Source organism: Puma concolor, chromosome C1 (assembly GCF_028749965.1).
Source record: "Puma concolor isolate L17-30 chromosome C1, mPumCon1.1.hap2, whole genome shotgun sequence".
In the NCBI taxonomy this organism is placed as follows: Eukaryota; Metazoa; Chordata; class Mammalia; order Carnivora; family Felidae; genus Puma; species Puma concolor.
This window is the reverse complement of record NC_141674.1, coordinates 43,330,050-43,344,401: the sequence shown is the minus strand read 5'-3', so window position 1 is coordinate 43,344,401 and position 14,352 is coordinate 43,330,050. Positions and strand designations below refer to the sequence as shown.

General features: G+C 52.7%; 1 protein-coding gene across 1 annotated transcript; it reads right to left on the bottom strand.

Annotated features, from left to right (window-relative positions):
* Window positions 1-4,769: 4,769 nt before the first annotated feature.
* Window positions 4,770-13,836, bottom strand: DMRTB1 (DMRT like family B with proline rich C-terminal 1). The gene is made up of 4 exons (XM_025912692.2): window positions 12,412-13,836; window positions 10,602-10,807; window positions 7,076-7,265; window positions 4,770-5,708 (listed from the first exon to the last, which is right to left on the bottom strand). The coding sequence occupies exons 1-4, from the start codon at window positions 13,007-13,009 to the stop codon at window positions 5,578-5,580; spliced, it is 1,125 nt and encodes a 374-aa protein (XP_025768477.1). The 5' UTR covers window positions 13,010-13,836; the 3' UTR covers window positions 4,770-5,577.
* Window positions 13,837-14,352: the final 516 nt, after the last annotated feature.

The following is a 14,352-nucleotide window of genomic DNA, read 5'->3' as shown; positions in this document are numbered from 1 at the left end:
AGACCTGAGCTGGGTTGCTCTTTGTATTCAGCCTGTCCACGTCTTGAAAACCAGCTGCACTGGGGGGACTGCAGTCAGGCAGCAAGCCCCAAGACGCACCACGACTTCCCCAAGACTCATAGCCCTCCCTTTCTGGGAAGCAGGAAAGCACAGTGTGGTTAGGAACTTAGCTCTAGACTCAGGTGGAACTCGGATTTAATCCTGGCTCTGCCATTTATAGGCACTATGGCCAAGTACAAGAACTTAATCTCTGTAGGTCTCAGTCTTGCCATCTGTAAGTCAGGGGTATTATGGTGCCTGCCTGGAGGCGTCGCTGTGAGAATTCGCAGAGAGCATTTGTGAAAAGTGCTCAGTACAGTGCCTGGCACATGGGGAGCGCCCGGCAGTAAAGAGCCTCAGCTATTGGGCTTTGCAATTCTTAATCTCCTGACACGGTTTCAAAGAAGAGGCTTCTGTCAACCATCCAACGACGCAGGTACCACATACTGTACATTAAGAGGTGGCATTAGAAGTGGCATTTCAGGGGCGCTTGGGTGGCTCATTTGGTTAAGCGTCTGACTTTGGCTTAGGTCATGATCTCACAGTTCTTGGGTTCAAGCCCCGCGTCGGACTCTCTGCTGACAGCTCAGAGCCTGGAGCCTGCTTCGGATTCTGTGTCTCCCTCTCTCTGTGCCCCTCCCCACTCATACTCTGTCTCTGTCTCTCAAAAATGAATAAACATTAAAAAAAAATAAAAAAAAGAAGAAGCATTTCATACAAGAGCTTCCTGTATCCTCAGCACACCCCTGAACCAATGTTACAGGGGCCAAGGGAGGCTCAGAGAAGAGATGCGATGTGCCCAAGAACACACAGCCAAGAGGAGGCAAGGGGTGGGGGGCTTAGCTGGGGGTGGAGCCCCTGGGGTGTGGCCAATGAGAGGAGGCTGTGACCCATCTAGGGTCTCTGAACAGCTCCCCAGTAAGAGGAACGTAGGCCCAGGTCCACCAAGACCACAGCACCCAGGAGGGGAAGGAGCTGTGAGGATCCCCAGAGCTGTAGGGAGAGGGTCTCATCCCCTGCGCTGGGCCCAGAGGGGTGTGTTTTGTCTCCAGGAGGGTGCAGAGCACCCCCACCCGACTCTCCGGAAAAACTGGGGGCATCACGGTGGGAGAGCTTCTCTCCAGTAAGGTTTGAGGAACCAAACCTATTTGTGCAGCCTTAGAAGACACAAGGACACAGACGTCCTTGCTCTGCACAAGCCACAAGAACAAGCGTTCCGTCAATCCTGGCTCACACAGTGGGGCTTAGGTGAACCCCAGGCCACGATGGGAGCTCAGGCAACGGGAAATGCTGACCGCCTTCTGGCTCAGAGGCCCGGAGGGCCCTTCCCACACCCGTCACCATGATGCCTACTTTAGCATTTTCTCAGGAGGCTCTGTGTACTATGGTCAGTAGAGTGGGAAGTGGTTTCCAGAGGCAAAGATCTTTAGACTGTTCTCCCTATACTATGCTAGAATCTGCTCAGAAACTAGGGAGCTTTCATACGGTTAAAAAAAAATCTGAAGATAGGAACTCAGGGGAAAATGGATATTAAAAACTCTGTAACTGGTGCCCACGGATGTGGCCCTTTGCACACCCTTAGAAGCTGTGTGACATTGGGCAAATCGCTATCCTTCTCTTTGCCTCGCTTTCCTTCGTGAAATAGGGATGATAACGCACCTCTTCCCTGGATTGTTGTGAGGATTAAATGAGGGGAGGGGTGCAGTGCTCAGCACACAGCATAGTTTCAGTGAAGGCTCACTCCCTGTTCGTCTGCCCCTGTGTGGGACCCCAGCAGACAGGGCACAAATGTAAGGCAAAAGATGCTGCAGTGAGCGGCCAGAGCAGGGCATCTCAACTCCTCACCCCCAAATCCCCAAGATGGCCCTGAGATGCAGCCATTCATTCTGCAGCAGGCACTCGGTAACTACTTGCGGAACCAATGCTGAGCCCACATTGGGAGCTGGGGACTACAGGGACAAATGAGACCTTGTCTCTGCCTCCAGGAGATTTGAAGACTTGGGGGAGGGGCATCTATTCAGTGGGATGGGTCGTGTGATAGAGGGTTACAGAGGGCCTGGACAGGCTGAGTTGGCCTGGAGGAGGGCGCAGGTGAGCTAAGTCTGAAAGGGTAAGTAGGAGATGAGGGGGTGTACGTGCAAAAGTGCAGAAAGGAGAGAGAGATTGGAATAAGCCATGGGACGTTGGGGTTGGGATTGGGGCTGGTGTCTGAAATATAGGAGGGTATCTATTTCACAGGCACAGCAAAGATGATTGCTGAGCAGTTGGCAATCACACAGCCCAGCCTAGAGAGGCTCATCATTCTGATTTCCCAGGGAGATCCCAGGTCTCTGGGGGGCGCTTCAAGCCCTGAGCTGCGGAAACCTATTCTTCCAGCTCAGCTGGCAACGGACCTGCGCGTGTCTCTGCGGCCAGTCGCTAGGCAACAGGCCCCGCCCACAGCTGCTCCCCGCGCGCCCTCTCCTGGCGGCTTCCTGACAGTACCTCCGGCGTCAGGCAATGCCAGCCAGCTGCCTTCCAGAAGATTCTCCCAGCTCATAGCCAAGCCTCGGTTTTCAGGGATGAGCAGTGCTGCCGCTGGCTGCCGGTCTCTCTGCTTCCCATCCTTTTCTGCCTGGACCTCGCGGACTCCACCCCTGCAAAACCTGGGCTGGGCCAGCCTGTGAGAGAAGAGGCTGGAAAGCTGGGCAGACAGATTGTTACAGATACTGGCCTCAGAGCAGTAGGGAGCCATAGAAGGTGTGTGAGCAAGGCAGCATGCTCAGATCCTGTGTTTCAGTGCTCATGCTGAAGCTGCTTCAGGAACAGGGCATTCAGGGAGCAAAGATTGGATTGACTGGAAAGGCTACAGGGAGCAGGGGTCCACCGACACCACCAAGGTAAATAAACATGGTGCGAACACACAGGAAGGGACAAGCTGGGGCTATCAGAACTTGGGCTTCACACCAGGGGTAAGGGAGGAAGGCAGGTCTCCAACCCTGTCCCACAGTTGGTCTTTTCACCACAGCAGGCACCTTCAAGGTTCCAGGAAAGATGCTAACCAGTCTTCAGACAGTCTTCAGATCACAGGCCTATAGAACTGAGCAACCTTCCTCTTCCTAGAGTCCTGTGGACATGGACTCTGGCAACAGGACACTGCGCTTCTCAGCAGGCCAGGGCTTCCTATGTCAAACCTCACAGGCTAACCAAACATCCTGTTTCCTTGCACTGGTCTGGAATGTTACAGAGTACACGTGGTCAGACTCTCCCACTTCTGTGTGCATTGAGCAAAAATGCTTTGATTAATGTAGCTTGGTCGAAAAATCTTCCAAAACATGGAGTCTAAGATAAAACAAAGTGTATTGAAAAAGTAGGGGTTGGGGCGCCCGGGTGGCTCGGTCGGTTAAGCATCCGACTTTGGTTCAGGTCATGATCTCACGGTCCGTGAGTTCGAGCCCCGCGTCGGGCTCTGTGCTGACAGCTCAGAGCCTGGAGCCTGTTTCGGATTCTGTGTCTCCCTCTCTCTCTGCCCCTCCCCTGCTCATGCTCTGTCTCTGTCTCAAAAATAAATAAACGTTAAAAAAAAAAAGAAAGAAATAGGGGCACCAATCCAGCCTCACTTGGCCATATTCACAGGTCAGGGTCCAATGAGGGCAGGGTGAGAGAGGCCAATGGGAATCCAGGGCCACTGCAGTACTGTGTACCCAAGGACAGGACTGTGGGGGGGGGGTGGTAAGGGGGTGCTTCCGACTCAAAGCCAGGCTAATCCAAACCCAGACTGAAGCCAGTGCTGACCTACAGGCCTACAGGGCTTGGGTCTGCCCCACTGAAAGCACTGTCTGTAAAGCACTAACTGAAAAATTCCTAGGACTGTACCTGTTCAGTGCCTTCTAACAGAACAGGTCCAGGCCTAGCTACTACACCGATGGTGGGAGAACATGGGAGTATCACTTCTCGGTGATCTTCCTGCCACTTGTCCTGTGAGGATGCTACAGGTCAGGCAGGAAGCAGGTCAGTTTGTTCTCTTGAAGACCAGTCCTTCCCTGGACAGAGAACAGGACACGGTCTCTCACCCAGAATCCTTCACTCCAGGTGCCCTATTCTCTTTCTGCACCCCCTACCGGGAGTGCCTACTTTCACCTAGTTCACTCGTGCTCTTTAAGACATGGTCGAGGGGCGCCTGGGTGGCGCAGTCGGTTAAGCGTCCGACTTCAGCCAGGTCACGATCTCGCGGTCCGTGAGTTCGAGCCCCGCGTCAGGCTCTGGGCTGATGGCTCAGAGCCTGGAGCCTGTTTCCGATTCTGTGTCTCCCTCTCTCTCTGCCCCTCCCCCGTTCATGCTCTGACTCTCTCTGTCCCAAAAATAAATAAAGGTTGAAAAAAAAAAAAATTTAAAAAAATAAGACATGGTCGAGGCCCCAAGTGCTCTTTAAGACGTGGTCGAGGCCCCAACTTCTCCAGAAGGCTATCTCTGCCCACCCACACAGCCGGGGAAGGGAAACTAGAAGAAATCTTTATATTTTATGTGTCTGAATCCGATTTCCTCAAAAGGTCTCCACTGCTTAAGAAAAAGGTAGTGACAGTAACAATAATAATTAAAAAAATCTAGTAGCCTAGCCCAAGCGTCTCACTTGATAACAGAGGGAGAGGGAAAGGGGAGGTAGACTAGGGACTGGCTTGCCAGGCCCCTGACCCCCAACCCAACACTGCCTTCCATAAGGATTTAAAGAGAGAATAAACCTTCCACAAGAATTTCCAATGCTCATTTTATTTCAACAGTCGGCTGTCCCCAGAGAAGGAACGGATACCACAGAGGATTTAGAAGCACCATTCTATTGTCTGAGAACTGTATCAGTGCTTACAAACAGCCTACTTTTTAAAGTTGGCAATCACTATAAAAATATCAAATAATCAAACTTTAATAGATTTTTTTAAACCAGAAATGATGCCTATAATGGCTTAAACTTTATGGATGGGAGCCCCGGCGGTCAGAATGCTCAGTAAAGCCCATTGGAGAAGGGGCGCGGGGCAGTGGCCAGGCAGCCCTCGGGAGCCCGAGCAGCAAGGAAGGACGCTGCAGAACCTGCCGTCAACGCCCTGGGCCCCCGCTGCTCCCACCAGCCACCTGGATGTGCTGGAAGCTTGGTGTCTGTGCCCCTAGCTGGGACCAAGCAGAGGCAGAAGCAGAAGGCTGAAATAGATGTGCCTCCTGTCCTGGAACCCGGCCTGAGGAAATCAAAGACCGCGTCTGGGAGTGAATCTGACAGCGGCACAACCTGGACACGGTTAAATTCATTCCTAAATGTGAGCTTCCACCAGCCCCCCGATCCTCAGAGCCCTGGCCTTCCCCTGCTAACCATCCTCCATCCTGTTCAGTCCCCCATCCCGGGACTGAGAGGACCCTAGAAATCACCCTCCTTCTTCCTGTCTTGAAATGCAAATTAACTGCTCTCTTAAGCCTACTACTATCCTTCCTCCCTACCCATCCCTGAACTCGAACAAGAACATCATCGCTGTAACACCCCCAAAGCGCCCCCGCTGCTGGCCCGAGAGCCTGGACCTAGTCGGACTGCTCCTGAGAGGGCGGCTGGCTGGGCTCAGGCGGTGGTTCCTCCCCTTCCTCGTTCTTCTCGGGCGGCACCTCGGGCGGCTCCTCCGGCGCCGGTGCTGGCACCTTCACATCCTGGTCATCTGTGAAGGACAAAGAAGAGGGGCTGGGTTTACAGGATTCACTAGGAGGAAGATTACCTACCTTCAGATGTAAACTTTCTATAAGGCATTCTCACCCTTCCTGGTCCCCGTGGAGAAGGACTTTGCCTCTCATTTGCTAGTCTGGACACTGGCAATCTAGCCCCCTGCCACATGACACAGACTCAGGTTCAAACTCCGGCTCTGCCTGTGCGAGCTGGGGGACAAGAAGCGAGCTACTCCCCAGCTCTGAACCTCAGCCTCTTTCCGTCAAATGAGAGAGCTACCTGGCAACATCAAGGTCAGCAAGAGGACGAGGGGAAACAGTGAGAACGCTAATGCCTTCCTCGTTCTAGGTTCTGTTTAATCCTCAGAATAACCTCGTGAGGTAGGAACCATTGTTAGTCCGCTTTTGCAGAAGGTGAAGCTGAGGCACCAGGGGGTGAATTAACTTGCCCAAGGTCACGCAGCTGGTAAATGCCAGAGCCAGGACCAATACCCAGGCTGTCTGGCTCCGGGGCCGGCATGCTTCAAGCTACGTCCCGTCTCCCCATCCTGTGGATCTAGGCATCGCACACACAGCCAAGTGTGCGACAGGCCTTAGTTTCTTTTCCTAAGGCGACTCAGGGAAGGATAGAAAGGGGGAAAAAATACCCTAGAACCCTTAAAGCTACGAGAGTCTCAAAGGAAAACCAAAGCATTTCTACATCCCGAATTTCAGCTATCACAGGAACCCTGTGACATGACCCATTTTACAGATGAGAAGACGGAGTCCTAGAGAGGGTATGAATGCCCGAGGTCACCCAGTGCACCAGTGGCAGAGCTGTGAAGGACAGGGTCCCCAGCTCCTGGTCTGTTTCTCTCTACAAGTGGCCTGGGGTAAAGGACCCTTCCCCAGCCGGCCCAACCCAGCTCCAGCTACTGCTCCAGGCTCCGCACCTGCCGTTTCCCTAGCCAGAGAGGCCCCAGCCGAGCCAGAGAAGCCTGGCACCTCTGGTCTTCTGAACACACCACATGCATGCCACCCTCCACGTCTCTGCCCACAGGCCCTGGGAAGGGGAGGGAATTAGCAGCGGACCTGGAGCCAGACAGAATTCTGTTGAAATCTAAGCTCTGCCATCTGCCACTTACGTATGCGAGAACCTCTCAGGGTGCTGTTGGTTTTCTCACCTGAGACTGGGGACCCCCTCTCTTAGATGCTCGCATAGGGAATAAAGGGAGGGATATAAGGAAAGAGCTTATCCCAGGGTCTGATACATTTTAAGTTCTGTTCTCCATTTCCCTTCTCTCCACATCCACTTCAGATCAGGTCCCCTTTCCTCTAGAAAGTCTTCCTGGCTCCCCCAGAAGCTGGACTAGAGGTCACTTACCAGTGGTCTCCTTGTCTGTGTCAGACAGGACAGCAAGAGAGAAAGATGCTGGTGGCGGCGGCAGTGGCGGCGGCAGTGGTGGGAGGAAGTGGAGCGCAGACAGGAAGCCGGGCGGGAGGAACTGAGGCTGCTGCGGAGGCGGAGGCGGCGGGTAGTAGCTTGGCTGGAAGTCTCCCACCGACTCCGACACCTGCACAGCACACACACAGCAGAGAAGCCAGACAGGAAGAGGCTTAGCCAGATGGGCTGATCAAACAGTCCCATACTTCTAAATGGGGGGCTCCCCAAGAGGTCGATTCGCCTCTCTGACCTAAACACCTGGGCACAGGGCACTCGGAACAGGGTGTTCAGCAAATACCCACCAAATAACTGAAGGCAAGAACAAATACCGGCACATCTCAGGTGAGCCTGGGGAGCAGCCAGGCTCCCTAGTGTCATCCTCACTATAATGATGGAAAACAGTGTCAGTGAGGTGAAGCTTCGGGCCCAGGGCCACAGAGCTGGCCACAGAGGCAGAACTGGAGCCCAAGTCTGTCGGACTCCACTGCTCTGTGCTGAATGCATCCCAACCCCCTGTGGCCCCATTTTCTGGTATAGCTAAGGACTTGAAATTGAGAGTCGGGGGCCTTTGGAAGCCCTGTTCTAATACAACAGCGTGTGGTGCAGCTGTTAGAGGCAAGGGAAGCTGGGAGACCTCAGCAAAGCAACTTCAGCAGTTAGCCCTTCCATGTTTCTGTTCCTTCTTCAGAACATGGAAGCTGAGCTCATGCCACAGGACCCCAGGGCTGGAGTGGGGGCATCTGGAGTGAGGACTACACAGATTGGAGCTTAACCCAGAAAGACATGAATGTAATAAAAAAAAAAAAATTTCATTGGGATGCCTGGGTGGCTCAGTCGGTTGAGCATCCGACTTGGGCTCAGGTCATGATCTCACGGTTTGGCAGTTCGAGCCCTGCGTCAGGCTCTATGCTGACAGCTCGGAGCCTGGAGCCTGCTTCGGATTCTGTGTCTCCCTCTCTCTCTGTCCATCCCCTGCTCATTCTCTGTCTCTCTCCCTCTCTCTCAAAAATAAATAAACATTAAAAAATTTTTAAATAATAATAAATTTCAGATGTAGTTCCTATCATTTACTTCTCCATCCAGATCCTTTAGAGCAGCAATTTACATGCCATGTTCTAGAGAATCCTAATGTCCTAGAAGAGATCTGACGTGCTCTTAAAAGTGGTCTTTGTTAAGGCAGTTTGAGAAACCCCACACACTGCCCCCACACTGGTGAGTCACACATGAGCATGTTAAAGCCTTGAGACAATCTGCAAAAATCATTTCCTAACTTAAGTTAACCACAAGGAAAGGAAGAAAGCCCACCTTTAGGTGCCTGCTACATGCCAGACCCTGTGCCAGGCACACCTTACCATGCATTACACCTATTCCGTCTGTCAATGGCCCCGTGAGATAGGTACTCTTACCCCTACTATACAGACCGAGAACCTGAGTGAGATCCTCAGAGGTTACATGACTTCCCCAGGCCATATGGTTAGTAAACAATGGAGGCAAGATTGGATCCCAGGTCTGTCGAGCTCCAAGCTTGTGCTGTTTTGTGGGAAGAGAACAGAGGAAGTAAAGCAGCAGCAAATGGGGCAGGGACAGGAATAGGAGGCTGAAGACCTCTCCGGAGAGTATCTCAGAGCCTGGGCAGGGTGCAGCAGGACAAGGATGAAAGCAATTCATAGGCTCTTGGGTTTGAAACAGCTTCACAAATAAATGCCTGATCCTTTATCCAGACGTGGAGGGGGTGGGAAGGGGGATTATTAGTGCTTTAATTCCAAGCTGCTCAGCCAAGTCTCTCCCTGGATCACAGCTCCTGCCTGGGGCCTGTGGTGGCAGCTCAGGCCCAGATAAACCAACTGAGATCACACTCTTAACAAAGGCCGTCTGGCAAGCCTGTCAATCAGAACCCTACCCTGGACGCCAGGCTCCATCCAAGCTTCTGTGTGAGCAGACGGTGGGTGCGTGCTCCACTTGGCCAGGGCCCCCTCTTTGTGTGAAGGCTGGAGGCACCGTGCTCTCCTTGGGCTGCGAGGGGGTGGCCAGCGCCCACAGAGTTCAGGGGTGGTGGGGAGTCAAGGGCCATGTTTGCTACTCCTCTGCACGACAGATACACCTCAGGCGGCACAAAGTGCCAGGGCTCCAGAGTTGGGGTGACTGCCACTCTGTTACTGAGCAGCTGTGTAATCTGAATCCCCAGTTCTGTGACCATGAGCAACTACTTAGCTTCTCTGAGTCTTCTTCCTCCACTCTACAGTGGGGTAATACAGCGTGCCCTGATGGCTCACATAAGGGTCAGGAGGCGCCCCAGAAATTCTCAAGACCACTGGTTTCCAAACTGTTTCCCCTTGAATCAATGGAAAAGGACTTATCAGTATCTGAAGTATCTAAAACAGACAGCAGAGATGCTGCTGGGGCTGCAGCAGGAGTGGGGACCCAGCGCCCTGGGTGCATGACCTGCCTGGACACCTCTGGAAGCTCACCGCTCCACACTCTGCAGCTAAGACTCTCGGTACGTACATGTCAGGCGTTCCTCCTTCTTCTCAGTCACTTTCCGCGTTAAACAAAGAAGCCTGCTCTGTCCTCGCTCTTCTCTACCCTCCACCCAAGAGAAACACCTAACACCCAGAGTTAGGCTTTTAGTTCTGAGGGAGGCAGGAAAGGTAATAGGGGTCTACTTTTCCGTGAGCTTGAGCTGCACTGGAGTGGACCTTCCCTACAGGCCCAGCCTCATGGGCCCAAAGTCAGGACTGGATACCCAGGCCTCTACCCTGCAGTCATCACAGGTCTCAGGGTTGCCAAAAGGGAAAGGGCTTTTAACCACTCTGGTCTGGAAGGAGCTGGTAACCAAGGCCACAAAACCTGATCACCCCGACTCGTACCTCACATAACAGGGATGGCCTGACTCTTACATACTCAATATTCAAAACTCCAGGCTTATGTCGGGGGAATGTTTCCATATTTTTCATGACTCAGCTTAAATTCCTCCTGAAAGCCCTCTGCAGTCTCAAGCGGCCCATACCTTTGGGCGGGGGACCTACGTCTGCTCCTGGCTCCGCCCTCAACTATGTGGTTCCAGGACAGTGATGCCTCCTTTCTGGTACCCAGCAAAATGAAGCACCCTTCCAACATCAGCATTCCGTGAGTCCAGGCTGGTGGTCACTCACCCGGTCGGTGGTACTGTGTGGCTATTCCCGGGTTTATCTGAGATGTGTCTGCATTCGTTCTTGCTTGAGCTCCCAGCTCTGAAAAGCACATGCCACAGCCCAGGCCAACTTGTTTACCCGCGAATGGACTTGCCTACACATGTGCACCCCCACAGGTGTACATGGCACAAGGTCAATGTTCTATCCATCCTACCAGTGCTCAAGGCCTGGCACAGCCTGGCACAGCGGCCTGCTTCCTGGGATTGAGGATCCGTAATGGCAACAGGGCATGTGGGATAAGGAGGAACCAGGAAAGGAGTGAGGAGGGGACTTACCAAGCTTCCTCCATGGTAGGGGCTGCAGGACACATGCCGGAAGCCCCGCTGCAGGGGGATCCCCGGAGGCGGGGATCCATCCTGGTAGCCCAGTGGGAATGCACAGTAGGAATGCATGTTGGAGCAGCTGGGGTACAGCTTGGAAGGCTGCCTCTCCAGGTGCTCAAGCCCCACCACATGATCTGAGCTGATGTTCAGAGGGAGCCCTGAAAAGGTAAGCAATGACGGAAGTGTTAAAACAACACAGAGCTAGGAAAAAGAGCATCACATCACTGTGCGAAGGCAGCACACAACACTCAGATCCACTTACAAAGATCTCCCCCGTCCATTATGCTTTTGGTGCTCCCTGCTTTTTAAGCCCTTCAGCCACGTCCCACTGCTTAGAAAAAGTCCTTGGCATAGCCACAAAGCCCCATGAGGGCTGGTTCCTGCCTCCACTCCAGCCTCCGCATGCACTATAACCCAACAGCTTCCCCTTTCTCATCAACCTCAAGGCCTTCACAGATGCTGTTCCCTCAGTTTAGAAGACCTTCCCCCCTAATCCCACTGTGCCTCTGGAAGTCCTCAGCTCCTACTCTTCCTTCAGACCACAGCGAGCCCATCAATTATTAGAGCTCTTTACATTGATTTGTGTGATTCCTCCACCAGTGCTGTCCCTCCCACAAAGACAAGATCCTTGAAGGCAACAAATGTGCCTTTGCCCTCTTCACTTCTTCATCACTAGTGAATGGCACATAGTTAAATGCTCAGCCCCTGTTGAGACGGAACAAAGAAAGGCACTGTGTCTATGGAAAGGTATCTTCTAGAATTGCTATTTCAGGTCTGTCTTCCCCATCTAGTTTCCTGGGGACCCACATTTTACTAGAATGTCCCAGAAGACAGAAATGGCCTTCAGAAAGCATCCAGGCCGGTCCCCTTAGCGTAGAGGGGAGAGGCTGCCACAGAAGGAAGGAGCTTGCCCAAGGTGACTGAGCAGTTCCCCTAGCCTCCTGTGCTCTTCCTACCACATGCCATAGGGAAAACCAAAAAAGAGCGTGTCTCTGCCCATAAAGAGCGTCAAATCTACATATAACTTGCGATTGCAATTTTAAAGAGGCTCCAATCTATGACTTGAAATTGTACTTTTAATAGTGCAAGCCACAAGACATAGAGAACCATGTAATTTATGCATGTGATGGGTGGGGAGAAAAAGAAGCAACATCAATATTTCAACCGTTCTCCAGCGGGGCACATAAAACGGCCTCATTCCCACGCCCGGGAAAAGGGTGCGTAGGGGTGCGCAGGCGCAATGGGCTAGGGCCCTTGCAGGGGAAGTCCGCTGGGAGGAGCCTCCAGCTTCTAGAAACGGAAGGAGCGCGCAGGCGCAGTCAGGGCTGCGCAGGCCCACCCACAGTGGCCTCCTGAAGGAGGCGCCACCAGCCCAAGAAAAAGGCGGGAAGAAGCGCGCAAGCGCAGTAGGCCGCCTCTCGAGCGTCTTCCTGAAGAAGGACCCACAGCCAAGGCGTCTGGGGGCCATTTTCTTTCTTGCTAGACGGCAAAGCAAGAAGCTAAATTTTAACATTTTAACGGCCGTCAGAACCGCCCGTTCCTTTCTAACTCTCTCCCGTCACCTTTTTCCAAAATGCCACCCAACCCAAATCTCTATTTAGAGGAAAGCTTCCCAAAGCAAGAGTACCTCTGGAAAGCATTTTCCCCACCCCCACCCCGAGGGTCCATCCCCGCAGGATCCAGGATGGCCTGGGCTGCCAGCGTAAGGCACTGGAGAGGAATCCCAGGCGGGGCGAGGCCACGCAGGGCCTGGGAATCTTACCGAAGTCGAACGGCGGGCTGGGCAGGGGCCGCAACGGACTGCGCAGCCCCAGGCGGTCAGGGCACCCCCTGCCTGCTACCTCCATCCCAAGCTGGGGCCCCACCGAACCGGGCATGGCCACGGCGGCTCGATCGCCGCTCGGCCCCACGTGGCCGCGGCCGCGGCCGTGGCCGCCCAGAACTGGCTGGAAGGCGCTCGGGCCGGGGCTCGGGCCCCGTGGGGGCCTCTCTGGGAAGCCGGCGGCCACGCGGCACTCGGGGCCTGGCTCCCAGTCTCCCGAAGCGGTCAGCAGAGGCAGCTGGCGGAGGCTTGCGCCCAGGGCTGCGGCTGCGGCCGCGGCCCCTGTCAACAGCTCCGGGCCCTGCGCGACGAGGGCCCCGTCCTGCTCCTCCTCGGAGGCCTGCTTCTTGAGCACCTTCTGCGCAGCCATGATCTTCTGGCGCTCGGTGATCAGGTAGCACTTCTCGCAGGTGCACTGCTTCCAGCGGCACTTGCCCGCATGGCCCTTGACCGGCACCAGAAAACCATGGTTCCGGCACCTGGAGCACTTGGGGGTGCGCAGCATCTTGTCGGCCAGCTTGGCAGGGTCTTCCTTCATAGCACAACCGCCACCTCTGGGAGCTGCAGAGCGAGTGCGGCAAGGATAAGCGGCGCCCCACAAGTCTCTGCTGCTGGGGACTTTGGATACACTTGTAACAAAGCAGTTCTCCGTAGTCCCGGGAACTGCTGCAGGACCCTTGCATTTTCCCTCCTTTTTTGGAGTGCAGAATTTGGAGTCGTTGTGTGCCTTGGTTAATTACATGCAAGGGATTGAGTTGATTAAGTTCTTCATGGAATGCTATTGCATGTATGTCTTCTGTGTTATCTGAAGTCTTACGCAGTTAATTTTCCAAACTTTCTGTTCCCGCCACACCGCAAAGTATTTTTGTAACTTCAAAAAAGGCGGAGTGACGTTCAACAGTCCACAGATTTAAAGCACCAGAGAAGCCGAGCTCTCAGTAAACCCATTCCAGGAGAAAAGCATTCTAAGGGAAACCGTGTTTCTCCTCCCAAAAGTTGCTGCTTCTGCTGAATTTCATTTCTCTCTCTTTGCTGAGAAGCAACGGTTCACAGTGATGCTTCCAGAATATTCTCAAGAGCTCCGTGCAGTGTGATGGTTGTGCAAGGGTCTGCCCTTAGAGGAAGACTCTTATTGGTATAGAAATGCTCTTCTGGAAAATGGTACATTGCTGTTGTGGATGCCTTCCAAAGTAAAGCATATTTGCGACAGGACATTTTAGCATGAGTTTTTTTTATCATTTCTTAACGTTTTTTACCATTTCTTAACGTTGCCAGTGAATTTAGCTATCCCTATAAAGCAGCCTAAATATCGGGACACCTGAAAACTGGCACAAATTTCATAGTTTTACAATGCTACTAAATTAATTCATTTTCTTGTATGATAGAAATTTATGCCACTCTGAGGTCTTTTTTTCTTTTCTTTTTTTAGGCCCCTAAAATAGGAAAAAAAAAAAAAATGGGTCACTAATACCTAAGTTGAAAAGCCTATAATCATAGGATCAGTCATATTTAAGGAGATAGTTACACTTAAAACCTGACTAAAACGTGTGTGTTTTAAACTGACCTTTTTCTGAATTTCTTTTTCTGATAGGAGAATGGTAGAAGCCTAGGCCTGGTGTCCACCTTGATTTTCCTGAGCTCGTGGTAGTGGCTGTCCTTTGCACTTCTCGGGAGCCTCCAGACAATAGGAAATGGTTGCCCTTCTGAGGCTGATACCAAAAGCAGAAAAGAGGTTTGTAAAACCCTTTTCTGCTTGAAAGAAGCATATTCCTCGTTTTAATAAGAGGGCAAAAGTATATGCTTCCTGTATTATTTGGCCCTTCAGGAATTCCACTGGTAATTTTATAGCCATTTAAAGAGATGGAGATTTGTCTCTGCTTT